Source organism: Oxyura jamaicensis, chromosome 3 (assembly GCF_011077185.1).
Source record: "Oxyura jamaicensis isolate SHBP4307 breed ruddy duck chromosome 3, BPBGC_Ojam_1.0, whole genome shotgun sequence".
NCBI classification, from domain to species: Eukaryota; Metazoa; Chordata; class Aves; order Anseriformes; family Anatidae; genus Oxyura; species Oxyura jamaicensis.
Window position 1 is genome coordinate 7,230,401 of NC_048895.1, and position 25,186 is coordinate 7,255,586.

Consider the following 25,186-nt stretch of genomic DNA (forward strand, 5'->3'; position numbering starts at 1 on the left):
GGAAATTTTGCCATGATGAAACCAAAATTACTGCACTGGAAGCAGTTGCCTAAGATTACTACAGGTGTAACAAACTTGCTTGGTTTCATCTGCCACCTACATATCGGTGCAGGATTTTAAAACCAACATGAACTTCATCCAGATATACTGTTACTAATCAGATATTTACTAATGCCTTTTTTCACAAATTACCCTAACAAACAAAATGGATTAATAGTTTAAACAGTTTAAAACAAAACCTTCTCATTATGTTGACATAAATTTATTAAAAAAAAAAAAAAATAGAAGCCAGAGCTACCTATAAAACTCCAACAGAATCATCTCCTACATCAATTGAGTTGCTTACACACTCTTTAATTTCATACCAGGAAATTACTTAGCATCTACTTAGTGGTACAGTAGCAATAAAACTGCCTGTGCCTTTAATGTCTGCAGATACAACTCTTATCTGAAAGTGTCCTTTGAAATCACCTCTGTAATCAGCCTGGAGTTGTTTAAGATGCGGTGTATATGTTGGTGTTTTGTGCGGCTGATTTTAAGATTCACTGGCCTGAAGAAGTCTGTAAAGGTTCACTGCACAGAGCAGGCTGTAACAAAGCAGTTAATGATTCTTGTGACATCAGTGCTGCCATTTCAGTTTATTTGAATGACACTGGCATTCTGTCTTAAATATATCACTTTTTATTAGTTTTAGGGTTTTTTGTTGCCTTTTTTTATTTGGAAACCAACTAGATATTAGGCATGGGTATGCATCGTAGCTAAACTATAACCTAGCAAGTCCATGCCTTTTGCACTGCAGAGCACCCAGAGTTTTTCTAAACACGTAACCACAGTGATATTTTTATAAAGGAATGTTCACCTCATGGGATTTTTTAAGGTGTTCTATTTTTTTTTCCAAGTTACGGCTTCACTTTATTGTACATGATGTCCAATAAAAAAGATATATGTCTGTGATTGGACTTTGAAAAAAGGCCATGGTGCCTATTCCATTTAAAGGGAATGAAGTCAAGCAGTAAATTTGCTGGTCGCCCTTTTCATATTGACTGTATCTCGGCCAGCAGTTGGTCTTTGATGTTGTAACAATAGAGCAAAAGCAGAGGAGGAGGAGGATTAGGACCTCCATAATATAAAAACAAGTCTGCATTCATCGTGATTTTTACAGAGCACAGTCCATGTCTATTGGAGGTTTGCAGTGGTCTGCAGAAGAGTGCAGCAATCTTAACATTTGCAGGTGGTTTACAATTCATCCATCATTTCTACTACCATCTCCTCTTAATTCAGAGTTTGTTTAGGCTTTCAGCATTTAACTTTTTCTGTCATCTTATTCGTTCCTACAATAGGAAAACAGATGTATGTCAGAATAGAGCTTCTGGAGTATCATTTTCCTTTACAGGGATTGATTGTCCTGTTATTTATGAAAGGCTAGCTGCAGCTGGCCAATAGAGTATCTATTCCTCATCTTGTGCTTTAAAGCCCAAGCTTTTATTGGGAAAGAATAGAGGGGTTGATATGTCTATGCTGAACATTTGTGGAAATACATTTCAAAAGGGAACCTAGGGCAGCCACACTATGCCTGTGTCTTCAGATGTTCTGGAACAATAGCACCAAAAGTTTCAAATGAACTCTTTAGCCTGATAGAGCCCTGGAGCTTTTGATATGCATTTAAATGGTAGCAGTGCTAGCTCCCACTCTTGATCAAAACATGCAGGAGGAAAAGGGTCATCCATTTCATGAAAATGCATAAGGTAACGACACTAAATGCTGGTGAGAATAGGTAGACTTTGAATTGTGGGAAGAGCTTGGAAAGAGCTGAATAATATGCAGTGCACCATTGTGGCGTGCACATAACCTAGGGGCAGTGAGACGCAGGGTGCACCGGGTGTTCCCAGTGACGCTGTGGTGGCGCAGCAGCAGCAAGCCCGGTGCAAGGGGATCAGTGTCAGAAGCCCAAAGGTAGCTCTTAAGAGACCATCTATGGATGCGCCAAGTGAAGTTGCTTTACTGCACCCAATCCTAGTGCTTCTGGCTTAAGGAATGACCCTGCAGTGTCCTGACTAGGCACAACACCTGGAAGCTTCCCTACCAAAGACACCTGGTCCAAAGAAGTGGGGGGAGGAAGATGCCAATCTGTAGTGCATTTGATATCTTAGGACTTGATTTCGGGTTGGATTCTGGGCCTTCTGGGTGTCCAGATGAGACCTGTAAGCCCAAACTCATGAAAAAGTCTCCAAGCACTCCAAGGACTCAGTGGATACCAAATGTACAGCTTTTCAGTGAGGGAGCTGGTCTTTTATTTAACATCCACCACAATGGCCATTAAAAAGGTAACATCTGGTGCCGAAAATACACACATGGTATTTCTGTGCTCTGCTGTATGTCTCCTTCATCAGGCCCAGATACAGCAGTGTCTTAAGCTGTCTCTGCTTTCCCCAAGATGCCAGCTGATGAAAGCAAACTATGTGAGGCTCAGCCGGCATCAGATGGGAGCTCTGGGTAGTTAGAGGCATCGCTGGATTTTCAAAGAGTTTGCCCTTGAGGGATCAATAATTCTGAAAAAGCTGCTGAATTCAGTGGCAGTGAGTTTGATTCTTGTTCTTCTTTGATCTGACATTCATGGCTTTTTGAATAATGTAAGGCATGGCTGCTTTTCTCACCTACCCATTCTTCTTTCTTCTTCTCCTGCCTGTCTCTTAAAAGGATCTTTTTTCTTGTATTCTCAGGAATACAGCTATCACAGTCCTTACATCAAACTAAAATGAGCTAATTAGTTGCATAACATCAGAGCAAGGGCCAGTTTAATATCACATCTCTGTTTTTTGTTTGTTTGGTTGGTTGGTTTGGGGTTTTTTGTGTGTGTGTGTGTGTTTTTTTTTTCCTCTATTCCATTTAAGTCATTTGACAGTAAAATCCAAGAGGAGACTGCAGCCGAAATTGTGCATTTGCACACATATGGAATAAGTAGGGGAAAAAGTTGTATATGCCAATTCCCCAGCACACACTGCTGCTGTTGGTAAAAAAGAGCTACAGTTACACTGCAATTGGGTTATAAACCCCGTAATACTCCCATGACAGTCATCGCAGTTTACTGGTAAGAACCATATGAGGAGAGAAGACATATACTTATCTCCCTAGCACAGTTAAGTAGCTGGGAGCAAGTTCTGTGCCACAGCCTACCAGGAAATGCTCTTCCAACCTGCCCTGCACCGCACATGCTGCGGACACTTTGGACTCTCCCTTTATGCAAAAGCAGTTCTTCCTCCCTGGGCGTATCATCTAGGGTCACAGCTCCATTCCTCTAACGGGGGAGGCTAGGATATCTCAAACCCAGGCTGCTCATCTTTCCTCCTCTACCTAGCTGCAACATCTGGCTGCTGGTGCTAGCCTAGGGATGGTTTTGGCCAGCTCCCTGTGGTTTATTGTCAGTGGCATCTGGGTGGCTTCAGGCACGTGGAACGATTATAGCAAGTTTGAAAAATAAAACCATTTTCTAAGAATAGCCTAGAACTAATCAGCGATCGTGGGGTGGGGGGAGACAGAAATGAAGATATTTTCTTTTCACGTAAGTGTCAGATTCAAAAGCATCTGCCTTGCTCAGTGCATGTATGGTATTCATTTCCTGTCTGCAGTCTATTGGAATGCCCCCTGAGTCGTTTGAAATTGAAAATCGAGTCATGCTTCTTTAATCAGCTCTAGGAAATAGTCCCCCTCCCTTACTATTCTCACAAAATGTATATATACATGCATTGAATTTATAATATAAAAAGCCCACATTTCTCTCCAGGGCAAATCCTTTCTCTCTCATCTCTTAAACAGGGAAGGGTCCTCACATTGTCTTGTCATGGGGCTGCGCATCTCCTTGCTTCCTCTTCTTCCCCATCATGTCACTGGAGGGAGGCCTTTCTCTTGTCTATCTGCTTCCCCTCCTTTCTTTCCCTTGCTGTCATTAGGGCAGTTCACAGCGATGTAGAAAGAGGGCACAATGCCCGCTGATGCCTTGACAGGCAAACACAACAGTTATCGCCCTGCGTGTGCAGACGCCATTTATGCTAACGACTTCCAGTTGCTCGTGTATCAGTCCCCAGCATCTTCTGACGGAGAGCCTACAGCAGCACCCCCAGCCTCAGAAGAGCTCTGTGCTGCAGGAGCAGAGGTGCACGGTCCCGAGGCAGCCGCTCGGGTTTCTGCTGCTGTTTCTCTGTAAGCCCCTGGGTGTAGTAACAGCCCCTTCTAGAGAGTTTTGTAGGACATATATTTGGGGCATAGGTATTGAATATAAACAAGCGCTGCTTTTCCTCTGCCTTCACCCTCTAACTTCCATCAAAATAAAAACTCGTGTTGGTGGGGAGCGCAGCTTACGGAGGGTCGAGTAAATTATCTCACAGTGCTTCGATGGCATGTGTGTTTTGAGCATCAAGACCAGCGACTTGTGTTTTTTCAGGCACAGAAGTAGTATTGCCAGAAGCACAGGAAACATCATGTTTTTGGAATATAGCACTTGTCTGCTTTCTTGCTTTCCCGTTATTAGCTTTTGCTTATGTGATGAAGTCATCATGTAACTTTTGGTCCACAGGGACTAAACACTTTCTAGTCTCTAAAAACATCTGCCAGCTAGCACAGCCAAAGTCACAGACACTTTTGAAAGCATAGGGTGGATATTCAGTGGCATATAAGAGGGAGACACAGAGGCTGGGAATAGCTGTTTCTTGGAAACTTAACAGCTGAAGGCAACTTTGAAAATTGAAAAGGTTTCAAGTAAGGTTACTCTTTTGGCTAGGGAGAGATGAAAACTTCATTTATTAAAGTTGGTTCACCTAGTGAAATCCTAGCTACAGTGATTTAGTGGAATAAACTTGCAAAAGGACCTAGTTTTAAATCCATGAAAATAATTTCAGATGTATGTTTGTTCTCTTTCATTTACACTGACTTTTTGTTTGCTGGCCTGCAAAGCCTGACCAAAAAGTTGTATACAAAAAGTATTAATACTCTGGATATCCTTTACTTTTGTGGTTTTGATTACAGCTTAAGGCAGTTTCCCATTCTCTTGGAACTGTGTGTATAAATTAAGATACAGATTTAAAATGATGACTTCAATTAAATTTAGCCATGGCATAAATGGATTCTGTTTAAAACTATATTATGCTACTGATTTTATGCAAGGATTTAACAAAGCCCAAACGAATCAGTACTTTCAGAGAATTTGCATTTTGGCATCACAGGTTATAGGAGTGAAAGAGTTCGCTTACTCTTCAGATGTGCATTTGCCTGTTCGACCGCTAAATCAATGAGTCCTGCATGGAGAGCTCCAGCCAGGCGGTGATTACGGGGAAGATCACCAGAGTCACGAAGAATAACTAAAGGTTTACCACCAGCTTAGGCAACTGAAATACTGTTAACTTCAAGCAAAACTTGGCACTGGTCATCTGTCAAAGCCCTACATAATTTTAATTCTGTGCACTTAGCTGTCTCATGGATGGCTAAGTATCTGCTGAAGAACAAAGCATCAGTGTGTTCTGCGTTAGAAAAATTTGCTAAAGGGCCTCTGTTTTTTCCTGCAGACATTGAATTGTAATCACCATCAAGTCCATTTTATTATCAAAGTGTTTATACAAACTGGCAGGTCTTCACCTCTAAGTTGAGCCATACTGTTTGTATTTTCCAGCTGAAGGAAAACACGAAATACAAGCAAACAACAGAGCATGAAAAATAGCTGTGCTGCGCAATGTGTGTCTACAACATGTAGGAAAAAATTGCCAGATCTGAGTATAACATGGTTGGTTTTCTCCTTGAGCTCTGAGGAAAACATTATTGACTGCCAGAGCAGTTCGGCTCTGAACCCAGTGTTTAGTAATGCTGTGGAAGAGACTGGGAGGCTGGTGAGAGAAGTTCACCAGACAGAGGCCGAAGAAAGGATGGACCAAGGCTTGATGATTGCAAGCATATGGAGGCCGTTTATTCAGCCTCAGCAAGGAAGGAATGGCAGTAGGGCTTTTCTGCTGCAGAGAGTACTGCCGTAGTGTTGGGCGTGTGCCTCAGAAGAGTGGTCTGGGACTTACTGGAGCTTAGGTGGGAAGGTGGCCTCAGAGCCACTGCCCCTGCATCCCTGCAGTCATAGCATAATTCTCGGTTGCGTGCTCAGCTCTCAAGATTTTCTGTGGAACTAGGAGGTTAGAATTTTCTAGTGGAAAAAAAAAAAAATCAAAAGCTCTGGTTCTGAGATGAGTGTGCCCAGATGCTTTGAGGTGCTGCTTCTGCTGTACACAGCTCCCAAAGAGCAATCTCAGCATGCACCAGAAAACCAGCAGCAGTAGGGCACCCCCAGCTACGTAACTGTGCTCCCGCTGGCACCCAATGTTTAAACTCCAGCAGTGACTGCGGATCACCCCTTCCACTCTGAAGTTCTGCTGTCCTATTACAACACTGTCTGCAGCTCCTAAAACTCCTGTTTGTCACAGAAACAAAATCAAAAGCTCCATGGCCTCTGCAGCTAATGCATCCCACAGCAGTGCCCTATGGGATGCCTGGGTTGGTGTCTCCATAGCCATCTAGTCATACGTGCAGGTTAAAGAGAATGGGATACGATGTCATTTTACTAATTTTTCTAGACTGAATTGAAATATTAAAAAATAGACCACGCTAAACAGGCCTTTCTTTTTAGCAGCTATCAGCAATTCATCTTCTGTATGCACAATGCTTAAAACAGATGACAGGTTTTGCAGCCACTTTGTGAGAACGATTGTGTACTTGCATGCCAGAATAGTCCATTTAAAATGATTTATGAACAGCGATTATCTAAAATGGGCTATTAATTACTGCATCAATTAATTTATGTGGCTTGCCAAAGATAAGTCTTTCACCTCACTGACAGTTGTGAACATGAGGGACAAGCATGCTTTAAGAAAAATGGGAGTGTTTCAGAAGCTGGGTGGTTGATGAGCCACACCTCTGGTGTGACTTCTGGAGGTGGGAGCTGTCAGTCACTCCTTGGAGCGAAGGGGAGCTGCGAGGCTCAGCGCCACCACAGAAATTAAGTATCAGCCTAAGAGAGCTGCCTGTTTTATAAGAAAGCCACAACAGAGCTAAGAAGAGAACGTGGGTCTCCTGACTGCCTGGACTATACGTGGCATTAATCATAAAATAAATTTTCCTCTGTGTATCTCTGATAATGCTTTTCAGCTGTTAGCTGCACTGTCTGCTTACCCAACACTGTCCTCATACGTCTTTGTGCTAGGTCATGTGCTGCTTACACTCACGATATAAAAAGTAAATAAATAAAACCCAGGCGTTAGATCACCCAAGTTCACTACAGATCTTGGATCTGCGGAGGTGAAATTCTCCTGCGGTATCCCAGTGCATTACTCAGCCTCCCCAGATGGGTTAATTTTAAAGTGATCATTTGGCACTAACCTGGAAACACACGACAGCCTTCAAAATCAAAACAATCTGTTTAGGCAGGTGGGAAATGAAAACAGCCCTAATGGCTATAATGATTTTCTGTGAAGGCCCCAGGCCTCATTTTGTCTCTGATAGCAATATAATCTTTTATAGCGTCTGTGAAGTTTCCTAATAAAGAAACGTTCCTCATTGCTGGTGGTTGAAGATGCTGTACAGGTGCATCATGAAAGTGCATTGACATTGACAGACTGTTGGGTTTCAATTCAAGACCTCTTGTCAAGATCATTTTACAAGATATTTCAAAGGAGTATACAAGAAATAAAAAATAATAATTAAAAAAAAAAAAAAAGGCAGTGTAGCAGGGATTTGGTAATAGATTCCCTTTCTGTCTGGGAGTTGTTAGGGTTATAAGCTGCATCAGTTTTCCCAAATTCTTTCAGCTCCATAATTAGCAATGCTTGCAAATGTGTCCTTAGCTTGGGAAGTGGGGAGCAAGTGAAAGAAGGTGAGTAAGAACTATGAAAGATAAAGAGCAGCTCCTACAGAAGGTTTTCTGTAGGTCCAGCCATTCCTCACCTATTCCCTGTCTTGGTTGTTTTTCCAGAACTAGATATGGGATTAAAATAAAGGGGAGAGGAAGGAGATGGATTCCTCACTTGCTAAAAATGCAGGGGACTTCCCTTTTACCCTAGTAGCATATTTTTAGAAGTTCCAAATTCTGTTTAGTTATCTCTGGGAAAGAGAAACAGTGCACTTCCCTGCAGCTCATGTCTAACATGATAGAGGTAGAAACAATAAGGCAGCAGTGGACAGAGCTAAAATACCCATTTAATTATTGAAAACTTAAACTGCAGTATCAGGTAGGAAATTTTACCTGCATGCAGAGTTGTATCTTGCTGCCTTAAACCATGCCATGGTGTAAGTCCCACTGGGATCACCAGCTTCTAAAGTTATCCTCACAAAAGCCCTGTGAATTGTTATTCTTTCCTGGTTTATAGGTAGACACAATTACATCGATATGTGGGATTTTAAACCAAATTGGAGTGACTTCATCAAGTCTCATATCAGTCCATGGCAGAGATGGGATAACGATGCTCAGGGTCTGCTTTATTTTTTCTTGCACGGCCCAACTCATCTGTCACACTCCACCCTGTACAGCTTCTGCCATGAAGGAGATGATAGATAGCACATTTTATCTCTGTGTTCTCTTTTCTAATGTATTTTAACTGTGCTCCCCATTTGACAGTTCCTCACAGAGCCTAAACCCAGCAGACAAGGGGCAGCTAATGATTGCCGCCCCTTTTTCAGTGATGACTATGGCAGGGTGTGTGTAACACAAACAGCATGACAGATTCTCTCTATAGGGTTTATTTCAGTGCCTTGTCACACGGCTATGAATAATGTGTTCCTGCCCTTATATACTGTCCACACTTAGAATGCTCAGAAATCCTAAGCTGTTTTCATACTGGGGACTTCCATAAATATCTGATCCCACAGGGACGGCAGAATTGTGGCTGACAGCAATTATGAGTAACCCCTTAAAGTCATCCTAATGGAAAGTTTAAAAGTTATGAATAATCCTGTTAAATGAAGGGAAAAAAGTGATTTATCTTAAAATATTTAGAGCAGATGCATCATTTGAGCAAGAAACCAATGATGTGCCTGATTTAGAAATGTTATAACTTCAAAGAAACTGAGTCAGTAGTTCAGAATGAAGTGATACTGCTTCTGAAGCAAGGGAAGCAACCCCGCTTTCCCAAAAGCAATCGGAAATACAAATTGTGTACACCCAGAAATAAATAGCGTGAAATAAAAGTCTGTGAAATAACTTAGAAATAAGAAGAGAAGGATAGCCCTCCCCAGGTTTTCAGCTGTTAACGTTGGAACACAAACACTGCTTGCTTTCTTCAGAAGGCATGCTGGCACTGCAGTATGGACACACTTTTCCCTGCTGGGCTGGCCTTGGAGGATCCTTCGTCTGAGTTAGTGCCGTACACAGCGAGCCCATCTTCTGCTAGTCAGGTGCAGTGCACACTCACCTTTATTGATGGCAGCCTCTGTTACCTTCTTACCAGAAATAAGCATTTCTAGTAATGTAATTACAGACGGGCTCCACGTTCTCCCCAGCACAGTCTGCTCTCGAGCTGTGTCTGGGTTGGAGAAAAAGTGGCGGCAGGGTGACCTCATGGCTCTCTACAGCTGCCCGAGGAGGTGACATGCAGAGGGCTGCTCCGGTCCCTTGCTGGTAGGCGATGACAGGACGTGTGGTGGCAGCACAAAGCTGTGTCGGGGAGGGTCAGGCTGGGCGCTAGCAACAATTTCTTTGCCGTGAGGGTGGTCAGACACTGGGACAGGCTTCCTAAAGAGGTGGTTGATGCCCAAGCCTGTCAGTGTTTAAGAGGCATTTGGACAATGCCCTAAATAATACGCTTTGACTTTTGGTTAGCCCTGAAGTGGTCAGGCAGCTGGACGCAATGATCTTTGTAGGTCCCTTCCAACTCTAAATTCTGAAGTTGTTTTTCACGGTCACTGCCATTAGAAACGTGTTACTGATGTTGAACCAGCGCCTCCTGCTCCTGTCCACCCTGAAGATGCAGAGGTCCATCTCCTTCCTCACCGCAGCAGCCCTTGGCAAGGGGCAGTTTTGGTGTCCCCTCGGTTTTCCTTTCTGATGTTCAGCATCCCCAGCTCAGTCAGGCTGTAATTAATGACAGTCCCTGCCCCAAGCAGCTTGGTAGTAGGCCCGATCAGCCTGATGTCATTACTTCGCCATGACAATTTTCTAACCAACTCCATGTGATATTCCATCTGTTTGACACTATTAAAAACTTTTTTATATAGCCCGTATTATTGTAGTTGCTGAGCTCCCCACAAACATCACAGTGAGGAAGGGAAGTGCTGTTATCCCCACCAAGGCACAGACAGACCGTGACCTGCCGAGATCACACAGCAAGTCTTATCAGGGAATTAAACATAGGGCTCTAAAGCCCGTGGCCAGCACTCTAGCTGTACGGTACGTTCATGCAGAGAATCAAGATGCTCCTGAATGTGCAAGCAAATAGCAAAAGCATGGAATCGTATGTGAGAATTTTATTATTTTTTAATAAAATCTCACTTTATTTTTAATAAAGGCAAGATTATGTGCATGATATCCCAGGGGAAAAAAGAAAAAAAAAAAAAAAAGTAGTTTAAAACACCACTTTTTTGGTTCCTGTCTGAAGTGATTTAATAACGGTGCAATTACTCCTTGTTGGTGGTCAGGCATAGCTGAGAAGCCATTTAATCCTCATGCACCAAGAAGTCTGAAGTTAAATTTGGTTTGATAAGTGTTAAGTTAAAGCACAAACATGTAGGTAAGAACCCTAAAGTGAGCTAAGTGGCCCTCAGTTTTATTTCCTAGAGCTTTCAGCCATGGGATTTTCTTTTCACATTAAGTAAGGTGTGTGTTAATGGATGGCCCACCAAAGGCATCCCAAAGTCTTGCCTGGTCTGTAGCAAAAGGCAGCATTGCTGTTTTGGCCTTCAAACAACACAGTTAGGAGCACAAAGACTTCTACCACTGCATGCGATGTTTAGTAGCCTTTTGGTACGCTCAGAGCGTAACTATTCTCATCATGAAAACACCAAGAACACATTAATGCTGCAAAATCTGATTTTTGGTCTTCTCTACAAATGCAGTGCAGTGAGAGGGGGAGAAGAGAAACACCTTAGCTTTTGCTTGAGATTTCGCTTAGTCCCGGATTAACTCTTAAACCTTGATTTATTTAACTCCCTGAATATCTTCCTGTAATGTGCACAGATTACACTGTAAAATCTCTTCAAAGGTCAATTTAGAACAGTCTGAGCAAATAAACACAAAATAAAAGAAAAGGCACTGGAACTGCTGTGTATCTGAGACCTTAACAAAAGGTATGCTAGCTTAATTTGAGCCAGGTGAGCTGAATGAAGATTGTGTTTAACCAGATATGCTGGCAAAAATATGCTTCAGAAGAGCCAGAACCACATGTGGCCATTCCACTTTAATTGTGCTTGTTTTAAAAGATAGGTCTTTAACATTTACCCTATCCATGCTTGCTGTATCTTTATGAACTGAAAATAAAAGCTCCCCAGGCAGTCATACTAAGACCTCAAACCTAAATTTTTTCAGCTGAGTCAAAAGCAAAACCTGTGTTGAATCTGCCCTATGCATTTCTTTTTTTTTTCTTTTTTTTTTTTTTTCACTTGTCTGCCTTTTTTTTTTTCCGAGTCCCCAGGCCAGTCCTAACCCAGGGAGAGAGTGTTTTGATACTAAATGTATCTCCTTGGTGAGGTCAAAGGCAGTGGCAGCAGTGCTACTGGTTCGAAGGCAGCCTGCTGTAATAAACTACAAAACCCAAAAGTACGCACAGCAATAACAAAAGCATTAACCGCTGACCCACAACTCGGTGAAATTCAATCCCACCATTAGGCAAACATGAAAATGAGATCCCAGAGGAAGGAAGGTTCAGATGTTCAAGACCAGAGAAATTGGGTGAGGAAGACAGACAACTAGATGGAAGTTGCTGCAAACTGAGAGAGAAGCTGCCAGCTCAACACAGTAGGATCTTTTAATACCATAAATTTCAGCGAGAACTTAGCAGCGTTTTTGCTCCACTCTGGAACAAACCAAACTGAAATGCTTAGTGGCAAAGATATCCTTCCATCATTTTAGGGATGTGTTTAATCTGATACAACTTCATTTCACAGGGATTGCTTCAGATCTTCATGTTTCCAGATTTGCTTTAATTAAACGTTTGTGTCAAAGTGCAGGTGTCACTGGAAAGCTGGATCGTTCCAGGAACCTGAAAGCACCAAGCACCCAAGTCTGACTCAGTTTTATCTTGTGTCAGACGGTTACGGATTTGCACCAGTGTAACTGAGTATATTTCAGTGAGAATCTGGTGCCAAACTCATGACACCATAGAAAAAAAATACATAGTAAATCTCATATGTTTAAGAAAGTAGTGGTGGGTCTGGATGCTCTAAGGATTTCTACCTGCAGTCTGCAGCCATCATAAGCAGGAAGCTGTGGATGGGGGTACTGGCAGGACTGCACCTCAGTTGTTGTTATAGTGCGTTGCTTTTTTTTCCCAGAACACACTTACTGCAGATGACCATTCTCCTGAAGACAGCTTTACCCTGAACCCCGAGGACAGAAGAGAATACCCTGATCTCCAGGCTGCCCACCGGCCATTCCCTAAGCAGCGATTCAGGCAGGAAAACGGGCACACGTCCTTACAAAGAGATGGACCCAGATCTTTCCTCCTGGATCTCCCAAACTTCCCTGACCTGTCAAAAGCAGATATCAATGGGCAGAATCCCAACATTCAGGTACAATTTTTTGTTAGCATGTGATGTTTTATGAAGCTACACAAGATCATTTTACTGAACCAAGTGACCTTTCAACCTGGCTTCCATGTCTTGCAGTCAGTTCCCTGCCTCTCTACCCAAGAGAGATTATATGTACTCTCTGTCTGAATGCCCAGATTTCAGTGTTTTTTTTCTGAATTTCTCTTTGGATATTGTTGATTGCAGAATGTAGATATCAATATAGACCTAATTATGATATTAAAGCCATCTTTGCTTTTGCATTTTGGAATATATTATCTTTGATATTAAATGGGTATTTTAAATTCTGTTTTCAACTCTCCATTGTAAAATTTGTTTATGAAAAAATTCTCTTTTAGCACGCTGTTATAAAATACAACCATTCCCAAAGGTTTTAAGAAAGTACGTCTTTAACTTTCATCTTAAAATATGGTCCTCTGGATGAAACTAAGACTTAATTTCTGCAGCAGCTGCCTGGAATAAAAAAAAAAAAAAAAAAAAAAAGTTGTCTGCAAAGAAACTTTGTTGTATGTTATCCCTCAAACTATTCTTGGGCTTGGAATGGCCTCTTGCAAGCCACTTGCATCTTAAAACTTCAAGGATTAGAAAGAGGAAAAAATGAGTGATTTGGTTTTAATTCAGAGCCTTAAAGCAAAATTGGCATTAATAAGCAGTCTTTTTTAACCAAAACAATAAATTGAAATGTTGTTCTGCCTAAGATGTGCTTATAAAAACAATACACTAATAGAACTAGTATTCTGGTTAAATAAATTCCTGGCTTCTTATAGTCCCCCAGCCCACAAAATTACCATCCTTTTGATATGTCTAAGAAGTACATACATAAAGATATAAAAGATCTATTCGTGAGAGAACAAGCTGTCTCAAGTCAACGCTCCATTACTTCATAGATGGCTTGCAACGTTAAGAAGTCTAACAGCTTTGGATCAAGTGCAGGTCCAACACTCGACAGGCCAAGGTAGTAAACATGTTCAACATGTGGTGCCTGTATGCATCCCGCACGCTGGGAGAAGCCTTCCAGAAGGCCTTAGGAAGGGAAGGTGGGGAAGCTGTAGGGGCCCCAGGTTGTGGCAGGCGGTGAATAGTGTAACATCGCCATTTGAACAGTATGTAAACCACGGAGGAGGACAGGAGGAAACAAAATCCTTCTCTGATTCGTGACAGCATTTAACGTTTAGACCTAGGGAATAGATAAATGAGTGGAGGATGGAAACATTTCCCTGGCTTGTCTTTACAGTAACTGCTTCTGCTATGAACTCTTTTTCCACCACCTGATGCTGGAAATGTGTCAGCCAACTAAGTCAGCAGTTTTGCTGGACTCTGAGAACTAGAAAGCCTAGTCCTGTAAATTGGAAAACATTGGGCAACATTAATAACAGAGCTCTTACGCACAAGGATCAGCTCTTTCAGAAATAGACTCCTTACGTTCTTCTTTAGTCTGCTTACTCTGGTGCATATGTAGGGATTTACAGGGCTTCCTGAAGTTCCCGGTTGACTGTCCTACAGCAGTTCAGGCATTACAGAGACAAAACTGCCATACATTCATAAGAAAGTCAATTAAAGTTTATTTCTTTGCTTGAAGGTTGTAAAAGGTGATCTGCTCTTTTGGGGAAAAATAAGATGTATAGTGAATTCTTGCTCATTAACCAATACTTTACTTATCTGAATGGAAATAATGACACTTGTTGACTTGCAAATTTCTCATCATCTGTTTGGCAAGTGAAAGCAGAATCAATACTCATTTTTCTTTTTCACAATGGCTTTGGGCTCTGTAAGTTGCAGTTCTGAGGGTGTTAACTGAATAGCCTTCATAGGACAGTGATACACAGGATGTGATTTCACAATCATGAACCAAACATCTATGGAGATCTATTATGTACTTGCATCGTAATATACAGCATGGTTGCATTTTGAATGATCACTGCTGGGTAAGCAAGAGGATACAAACTCAGTTTCTGCTCCAGCTAACATGGTTTGACATCCCTGCTGGCTTTGTATCCAGCCCTCCACGTGCTATGTGCCGTCTAGAGACAATTTGTGTGGCTTCTTGGGAAGAGGGGCACTGTCTGCTCCAGAGGACAGCCACCAACCTAGAAGGTGTCAGCTCACTGCCAGACCAGGCTCCTGCTTGCAGTTAGAAGAGGACAGGAACATGTGAGTGGACATAGCAAGCAGTAAGTGGAAAAACCATTAGAGGCAGCTGGTGAAACAGCAGCAGGGGGCTGGCTGTGAGACATCGAGCCAGCCTCTTGCCTCTTTATGACAGGAATCAGGAAAAAGGTGACCCTAATATTACACAGTATCGCAGTGCTGTGAAGTCCATGGTACTGTAGCAAATGAATACTTTGTGTCCCAGGATTTGGTTGAAAAGGAGAAAAAAAACAACTGTGTGTTAATCTAGTACAATGGCCACATTTACCTCTCACGGACCCCACATCCTCTTTGCTCTTTACTACTACAAGTCTGTGTAGACCAAAAATAACATTTTAAAGGGAAATTGTACCTGGAAATTTTAAAAACCTAATAAACAGATGTAAAAAATCAGCCCAAGAAAGCAAGTTGAAAAGATACTCTGGTGAGTTTTCTTTATGACCATTCCTTCTCCGGTTTCCTGCAAGAAGGTAATTGCTGTATCATGCCCTAGCTGTGTTCTCTTTCAGGGAGGAAGTGGTGGATATCAGAACACAATCACGGGAATTCAGAAAATTAACATGTCCCTAGGCTACTACTGTGTTTATCAGGTGATAACCAAATATAAGTATAGTGGACTGTCTTCTACAAAAACCTCAGGAGTGATAATCAGAGCTGCAGTAATGCAAATACTGTTTGACTCTATCCATGCAAGACCAGGATGACACTGGTCATTCTATGGTGCTCCAGCCTTGTTAAATCTTGCATTGTTTCATGGAGAGTTTTATGCTTTAGCAGTACTTTTACACTGGTTGTTTGAGAGTAACTGCAAGGGCTGCTGTTGTGCAAAGGAGGGCTGTTTGGTTTGAGGTATTTGATTTTCTTTTTCTGTCATTTCAACTATTCTGTCAATGCATGGAAGGCTTCAGCAAGAGAAGATGATTATGGAAACTGATCACACCTTTTCTCTGGATTTCCTCACACGAGGAATACCCCTTTTGTGTAGGTTTGCACTCATCTGGCATAAACTAGCTGAGGGATGCTATGAAGACCTTGTAAATGCAGGGTTGTTCAGAGAGGACAGACTTGTTCTTACTTGTTCTAAGTAACACAATAAATCCATGTGGGGGATGTATAGGAACCTGCTTATTTTCCATTTCTGATGTTTTTTTCTCATCTCTTCCAACCAGCCTTCTACAACCTCTCAGCTCTCCTTTGAGACCCTGAGCCCTGTGTCTTCCACGTTCCTGGCCATTCCTCTGTTTGGAAGCTGATGCCTTGTCATGCAGTTGAACTTTTTCCCATGACTCCCCTCTTCGCTTTTCACTCCTGGTTTCTCAGGCTTGTTTAGGTCGAGCGCTGCTCTCTGTTGTCCCACTGCTTTGCTGCTTTCCTAGCAGTGCTGGGCACCTTGACAAATGAGAAGAAAATGGAAAACTCCCTATTGTTTATCAAGTGAAAGCTTTTTGTTGATATTGATCCATTTTGGAGAACTTGAATCTTGACCAAATTTCACAATCAGTATACGTGAAATACAACTGGGTGAGTTCTAGCAGTGATGATTGACAAGATGGATTCCAAGTAGAAACAGAGTTAGGTAATATTCCTGGCCTAAAAAATGTGTTGATGTGGCCTGGAAACTGAACTAGAAGAGGATATGATTAAACCTGTTTTGATTAGTATCCTCACTGTGAATTGTGGCATTGATAATAACTGATAGGAGTGATTTTAAGGCAGAAAAAGTTAACGCTGCCTGCTTGGTGACATGTTGCATGAGGCCTGTGAGCCATATTCACCAGTCATACTACACTAGTGCTGCGTTGTTAGCTTTATTTGTTCTGTTTGATATCTACTCAGTTTCTACTTTCTCTTAAAGAAAGATTTTAAAAGCTCCACACAGAACCACTAGGAAGATATGGAATACAGAAGAGCAAAGGCTGTAAGATCTGCTTTAAAAAATAACCGCAGACTTCAAAGTAACTCTTTTCCAGGTTCATCAGTACCCATTCCCCTCACCTCCACGTATCACATGTAGTTTTAATTAGATTAATTTAATTAAATTAATTAATTTTATTTTATTAGATGTGTCTTTAAGATAACCTTTATATTTGTCATTTGAAGCTGCTGGCTTCACTGCACTGGAAAGCAATGCCCTGTCAGTATTGTCACAAAAAGGCTCAGCAGTATCTGTAATACTCAGCTCTGAACAGCACTTCTCATCCCTAATCTAGCCCAGTAAGAATTGGAGGGCTCCAGTAGGCAGCACTCTGTTCTTGTAATGCTTCTAAGGCTTAATTCTTTGAGATAGTAGCAGCACAATTGTCCCTGTCATCAAACTAAGATGTAGAAAAGCTGAAAGTGCATGTTCATTTTCTTGTTGCTCGGGCTGGGTCTGTACTGGGGAGAACTCGCTGCTCCAAAGACCATCTGCCTGGCCAGTCTGTCTGCTTCGCCAAGCTTGCTGCAGCACCAGAGCACAGTGTAGCCACACCAGGAACTAACTAGTCCCCATGGTGAGCTGGAGGGGTTAGTCTTGGCAGAACAGGGTGCCAGAGGGCCACGCTTAAATAGCTTTCAATACAGAGCTGTTACCTCCGCGTGTCATGGTGAAACAGGGGCTCGTCACAGAGTGCAAAACTCAGAGCTGGGCTTGGGACCAGAGTTTGAATTGTGGGATTCAGTTAAGCCCATCAGAAAGTGCAACTAAGAGTGAGAACATATAACACAAATGTTACATTTTGAGTCATGTTGTATTCTTAAATGCCAGCAAATTTCAAGGTCCTTCACTTTCCTTCCAACTAGTCCAGAAAGTGTCATGACATAACCAGGAGTAACGCGGTATCACTGCTGATACCATTTTAGCTGAATTGTTACGTGGTGTAAACCTAAATTTATCGTTTCAATGCCTTATAATTAACTAATTTCTGTTCTGCTATTACACCACACTGCTGACTTGCACACCCACCTTGCAGAATGGCAGGTTCTGCACTGACAGTTTGCATCAGTTTCACAAAGGAAACGGAGGATAGCCATGTGGTAGACTCCACAGCTTGCACAACACTGCAAGTGTAGTTCTTCCTGTAACATAATCTTCCAGTTGCTTAGGGCAATGTTTACACCATTAAAGTGAATTCAGAAACATTGTCTCAGTAAACAGGACAAAGCACATAGAACTTTTTGTGCACTCCAGCAGGACGGGATAATATTTATCTTCTGTATATTTTTGGCCAGGAGAAAAATGGATGTTGGTGTCTCAAGACATCTGTGCTTGATACACTTATTTCATTAGAAATTCATTGCAAATCTGTTGTTTTAATGTACCTATGCCAATTGTTTTTAACAACTTTTAGAGGAACATCCTTATTTATAGCTCAAACAACCATAAAAGAAATGGCTTCATTTTAGGCTTGAATACTTCTGGAGATGACTGTGGATTTATAAAAGAACCATGTTACCACAGACATTTTGGGAAGTTTGACAAAAAATAATCATCTTTGCAGTTTTGATAATCACTGGAAGAAGAAAACAGGGAAAATGAATTCTTTAAAAGCAGTCTCTGTGATAGAAATACTAAACAAGATCTATTTTTTAATTTTTGAGATAACATATTTTTGTTGGAATAGTTACCCAGCACGAAAGCTTTTCTAGACCTGTCTTAACTGCTCCTTTTTCATGACTATAGTTCTCGATCTGTTTTCTTTTTTTCCTTTTTATAAACAATCCCCAGAATAGAAACTGATCAAACAAGATACATATTTGTGTACCATGTGTATGTATATGCATAGTCATGGGCTAATGCTGTTAAGGCTAACGCTTAAGTACCAGGAAGAGTTCAGTGAATGCTAATTTTTCAGATTTTACATTGGGATAGGGAAGCAATTGCTTGCCTGAAGAAGCAGCCACTTCTCACACCACCACCTTAACTCTTGGGCCATATCACGAAGGCATTACTGGTGGCATTACTACTATTACTACTATTACATGGAGGCATGACTACTTACCGATCTCCTCACAGCCGTCAGAAGGTGCCTTAGAGTTAAATGGGGCTGGGCAGAGCATAGATGAGTCCCTGAAAATGAACAGAACTGGAGTCAACTGAAGTTGTCTTTTTTAACTTTTCAAGAGTTGCAGTTCAGGCAATCCCAGGACTCTTTGTAGAATTTCTTGTACTCTACAGTTTTAAAGCCACAAACAAAAAATTTTGTAATCAACATTTAAAAAAGGGGAGGGAGGAATACTGGTGCTTGTCAGACTGCCACACTGGATTTCACTTTTCTCATGTTCATTTTTAAATAGGCTAATTAAAATAATAATAATAATAATAATAAACCTCAATGCAAAAGGTTCTGCAAACCTTCTTTTGCTTAAACTGAATCAGCATATTGAATAAGTATTTTAAATTGAATACCTTTGTTTCTTCTCATTGTACCTGGCTGAAATAATGGGACTTTACCCTGACTTACAGTTTACCAAAGGAAATGGAATGATTGTCAAGTGCTCCGTGCCTTTTTTATGAGCGGGTTTTTTTGTTTTTGTTTTTGTTTTTCCCCACTTTGCTGAGACATTGCTTACAAAGTTAATGCGGTCTTAAAAATACTTGCTACCAAAGTACTAGAGTCATACTGATTTTCACATGGTCAGTACTAAAGCCTTCTGACTGGCCAGTGGTGCACAGTGTTACCCACTCAGTAACATCATTTATTTTCACTTATTGTGAAAACTCTGTTTTGCTTGGGTCGATGCAACAGTTTTGAATCCCTGAACTAACCCCGTTGTTTTCAAACTTATGAAATACATTTTAATTCTTGGTCTGTAGAAACTGAGGTTAATGAAGTAATCATTCTGATTCCCCAGTTAGTCTGGGAGTAACATATCTCTTGTGTAAAGATGATATTAGGCTGACAACTGCACTTTCCCTCGCTCTTGCTCTTTCTCCCAGTGAGCTTCATAGTAGCCTCAAAGTTGTTTTATTTCAATGTCTCTGTGTATGGCCAAAAGCAAAGCACGAAACACATGCAAAGTGTCCTTTCTCCAAAAAGGAACACAATTTTCCTGGAGTAATGTCTTGAAGGACTGTTTTGTAAGTTTATAAATCAGGAAGAGCACCTTTGTACATATTAAACACTATGGGTATATCTAATACTCACTTCTGTATCATGGTTGTTTAGCCAGTCCAATGTAATCACAGAAGGACACCAACATGAAGCATCAGAGCATTTCATGATTTATCTGTGGTCATGCTGTACTTGCACGGTTGCGTAGAGCCAAGGATTCTGATGGCTAGTTCCTGTTTCTACCTAAATAGCCACCGATATGAATGCAGAATATTTATCCAAGGGTTTCATAATTACACGTTCAGCACAAGTCATCAGGGACTCTCCCTATGCAGAATTATATTTATATTCATGATGTGTGTGAGAGAACTGGGCAGAAAACTTTGAATCTCACCTCTGGGTTCTGCAGAAAATGTAAATGGACTGTATATGACTTCACGCCAAAGCACAGAAGGAGGACCCACTTCAGCTGGCTCAGCGGCAAGTGATTTATATGGCACTGGCTGAAAGAGCTGCTGGCTGTCACTGTCGCAGACAGTGGTTTCACGCGGCGGTGACATCCCGTGCTGTGGTGTGATGGAAGCGTGGGTGCTGCAAGGTGGGCAGCGTGAGGGGATGGCTGAGCTGCCACTAGAGGGCAAGGCAGATGCAAACACCTTGGCCCCGCCGAGACCCTGGGCTCTGTCTTCCACCTGCAGACCCATGGATTTATTTAGCCCTGTGCCGAGTCAGTCCCAGCCTTCAGAGCAGGCTCTGCACGCTGGTGTGCTTCATACTTGCCTAAAATTCAGCCCCAGCATATTTAGAGTAACAGATTTCATTTTCTTTCTCCTGGTCATATATGTCCAGGTTTAAACATCTTTTCCCCATAAGGCAGAAAGTTCTGCTGCAAAGGTTTTAGGCACAGCATGGGTTATTATTTTGCATGGTATTTTTCCTAGCCTTTGTTCCAAGGTCTGATTCAGCAGAGGTAGCAGAAGGAAGCACTCAGCCTCCGCATATCTCTGGGCTCAGTAATCCACATATGGTTTACAAAAAGCTAACCCTACAGTATTACGCAGCCCCTTTGCAAGGCAGCATCTCATTTGCCTTTGCCATGTAGAGGGTTTCCCAGTGACTAGGGGCGATGCTGGTGGACACTCCGGTCTGTTTTGAATCCCCCAGGTTACCATTGAAGTGGTGGATGGCCCCGACACTGAGACAGACAAGGACCTGCAGAAAGAGAGCAGCAAGCCTAGCTGGCCAGTCCCATCACCCGACTGGAGAAACTGGTGGCAGAGGTCCTCCACCTTGACTCGCATGAGCAGTGGTGACCAGGACTACAAGTACGACAGCACTACTGAGGACAGCAACTTCCTAAACCCTCTCGGTGGGTGGGATAGTCATGCACCCAGTCACCGAACGTTTGAGTCCAAGGAGCAGCCAGAGTATGGTAAGTTTGCGTTCCAGGCCTCTTATGGGCATCTTGGGATTGTAAAATGAGTTTGGGGGAAATGAAAATGGTGAGGCATTGCTGAAAGCAGGCCAAACAAAATAGAATTTTTCAACATGTGGCTTTTGTTCATCAGCTTTTAAATACAAATCTGTGCAGATGCACAAGCTGTACTGTGGTAGCTACATTCCACTAGTAAGTCTATAATCTTGAAAATCATACCAGTTATCCCATAAGAGGACCTTTTTTTAGTCCTAAGTGTACTTTTTTTAAAAGCAAAGGAAACAAGGTTTCGTATTTATTTTTAGAGTAAGGATAAGTGCAAATTTAGAATCATGCAGTGGTTTGGGAACTAAAATGTAATTATTGGATAAATAAGCAAGATCTAAAACATGGTAGTGTTTGGTGGATACACAAATAAGAAGAATTATGCTGGTGCATGTGTGGGGAGTGGCATATGCAGCAGGAACATTGTGTATTTGCGTGTGTAATTCTCTTCCAGATGTGTCATGGCGAAAACAATTGTTTTCAGCTTGTTGCATGAAACGGTTGCAGAAACTAGAAACAGAGAGGAGATACATTTATTCACTGCCCCATTGGGGTGTAGCTATCCGCAGGGAAAGACTCAAGGGAGGTGAATTAATATGCCTACCCCAGGAGCCACAGGTAGCTTACAGCCTCTCAGTTTTTGTTTTTTATGCAAATAAATAAATAAATAAATAAAATTAGTTAGAGCAGGGTTTCAAAGCCACAGTATTTTTACCCTGGCACTTGTGTTGCATCACCTAGATATTGCAGAGTGGCTGTCTTACATTGTTTCAGTCTTATTTTTCCCTGCTTAAGACCTAGAGCCTTAACATTAGAGATGGCCTTTCTATGGAATGTTGTATTTAAATGTATACATATGTATTAAATTTTGTGGCCAGAAGATTGAAGTCTATCCCTTCTTTTTGCACCTGCATTTAGTCATGGGCACACTTTGTTGCCAAGAATTCATGTATTAGGTAGTTATTCATTTAGGCAAAACAAAATTTCTTTCACAAATAATTGTGGTAGAATTAAAACAGTAAGACTTACAAATATAAAAATAGGTAGAGCAGGTTGAGATCCAGCAGCAAATCCAACTCTGTATATTTAATATTAGATACTGTGTGTTTCATGGTGCAGTATAAACACTGTGTAGGCAGGCCTGAAAATTATCCTCGAGTTCACTGACATACACCAGTGCACCCTACTAATTGAAAGAGACTCCTGGCCTTATGACTAGTGTAAAATGTTGCATGCCATTGGCTTTGCCAGGAGGATGCAGCAACAGATCCTGTCTGCATGGGGCTTTGATGGCTAGTTCCAGCCAGCAGACTGTTCACACGTTTTACCTGCCTTTTGCCCTCACCTTGCCCCTGCCAAAAAGCACCCCCCAGTGCTCTGCCTGCCCACCCTGTCCTCCCAGGCTGGGCTCTTTGACAAGCATCACACCTGCTCATTCTCGTTCTTCCTCGCCAGCCACATGGAAAAGAGATTCAGTCAGGAAAGAAAGGGCTGGAAAGAAGAGCAGGGCTAGTAAGGGAGGGCAGATCACATTTTTCTGAGGTCGTATGCCTCTTCAGACCGCTGCAGTGCCCTCCTGTTGGCAAAGCCCAAAATCACGTCTCTTTGCACACCCATTGTACTGCAGGGGCCATAATTCCACCCACACCTGAGCAGTGGACACCTGATCCAAGTGTGCTGACATAGCAATTGGCAGCGGTGTAAGAAAAGGAGGAGAAACACGTAAGGTCCCTGCCACGAGGAACTCGCATCTAGGCAGCTCGCTATGAGTAAGATATATAACCTTCCCATACTCCCAGCAATAAATGTTTAATAGCACCCCACAGAGTTGTTGTCAGTCATTACATATGGTACAAATCAAGTTACATGTTCTACTAACCAGCTCAGGAAGCCCACAGACAGCATGGCAGTGAGGGGGGAGCAGGAACTGCGTGTAGCACGGGGGGCTGTGCAGGCAGGGATCTGTCCCATTATCATGCCTGTGCATACGTGGTCGGCCTATAGCTATGGAGAGAGACAAACCTCAGCTGGGGAGGCTGAAAGTCAGGAGGCTGATGGGAATAAAAGTGAACCAGGATTGGTCCGTGGGCTGCATCTGGTGCCCTTTGCAAGGTGGGATGTGCAGCCATTAGCAAACAAACAGCTCTAGCTCTAAGGTGTTTAGATACTCACATTGCCACCGAGCCTCAGCAGTGCAGACTTGGTATTGTTTGTCTTGGCTGTCCACCAGAAGAGAATGAAGTCATGTTTCCTTATTAGAAGGCTTGTCCTAGTAAAGAATCAGATTCAATGTTATTTAATAATTTGGATGAATCACTACAAATTGTATGTTTTGATGGGTGCAAGATGAATATGCAGACCCTTATATTCATGGCAGTATTCCTGAATATCTGTTCCCTGTTTAAGGGACTGATGAACAAAATTGGCAATTTTCACACATGACCGTCAGCCTCCCACAGTCCAACATTCATTCTGTCCTAAAAATTAATTAAGTAAGCATTGTTGTGCTATTGCTGTGTGTTTTGAAGCGAAGAAAAAGAAAACTTAATTTATCCTGTGCCTGATTAGTTCGTGGTCAGAAAACATATTCCTATATGCAGGGAAATGATGTGAATAAATGTGTACTGTTAGTTCATGACCCAGCTTTGCAGCTGAGGATTCTCAGCTGCCAAAAGGTCAAAAGAGAAAGGAAATATTTTTTCAAATAATGCTGCATGCATTTCCCCAAGGAGCGTCAAGTGTGAAAACCGTTTAAACAGCAGGCTTACGCCTGGCATTTAGCCCAAGCTTCAGGTAGAGACATCTGGATTCCATTCTTGTTTTGCCTTCTTAATAAAAAACACTACACAGTAGTTTGGGGTAGTAGGAGTTTTATTTCTTCATTTCCTTCCTCATCTTTGTTCTTGCGCAGATTACATTGATGGTGAGGGAGACTGGAGCCCATGGTCCCTTTGTAGTGTCACCTGCGGGAGCGGCAATCAGAAGCGGACGAGGTCCTGTGGGTACGCCTGTACCGCCACCGAGTCACGGACCTGCGACAGGCCAAACTGCCCAGGTTTGGTTACACCCTCTCGGACTGCTGGCGGAAGGGGAGTGGGGACGGGGGGCGAGGGAGGGGGAGACAAGCCCTGTTGCATGCAAAGCCAAGGTCCCATTTGATCCTTGGCTAGGTAGGAGTTTTTTGGGAAGAGGCATGCTGGTTCTCAAGTGCATTTGTGAAATGAAATGGCAAGTTCTTTGCTAGTAATAATGTGCTGCTAGTTGCAGTCTACTACCCCTGGGATTTAAAAGATGAATACAGTTTTTTTTAGATCATGGCAGGTATTTTTGTTCACCGTACGTTTTGTATTCCAAGGGGTATAATCTACTCTCATGGAACAAATTTGTATTAACTTTAGAGTTTCAAAACAGCCATGCTAACTATTGCCTCAGTGAGCTTGTATTTTGCTGGGTAGTGAATGGATGTGCCTATGTGGTGAACAAATAGCTCCCCCGGTGATATATGGCTTTTAAGTTTTGTGCCTAGCGTATATAGAGTTACTGTAATACTCCACATATATTAATATGAAAAAAATACTTTAAATAACTGCTTGTGTTTGACCTAAGAGATTGTGTTTTTATTGGGCTACAAAAACCCCTGTTCCAGAAAGTCAACATCTATGTTAAGGTAGAAATGTCATCTCTCTTGCCATGTTGCTTGGTCAGTTGGAGAATTATAAACAGCAAGTTTGGTCCTGCAACAGCTGTGCATAATGAGACAAAGGAA

At 42.1% G+C, this 25,186-nt stretch overlaps 1 protein-coding gene across 2 annotated transcripts in view; it reads left to right on the forward strand.

Annotated features, from left to right (window-relative positions):
- Window positions 1-25,186, forward strand: part of ISM1 (isthmin 1) — a 41,241-nt gene that overhangs the window by 10,289 nt on the left and 5,766 nt on the right. Inside the window, exons 2-4 of one of the 2 annotated variants that reach the window (XM_035322592.1) lie at window positions 12,505-12,741; window positions 21,105-21,372; window positions 24,332-24,475. In XM_035322592.1, coding sequence (XP_035178483.1) covers window positions 12,505-12,741; window positions 21,105-21,372; window positions 24,332-24,475 — 649 coding nt within the window. The remainder of the gene's footprint in view (window positions 1-12,504; window positions 12,742-21,104; window positions 21,373-24,331; window positions 24,476-25,186) is intronic. The other variant, XM_035322593.1, reaches the window with a different exon arrangement.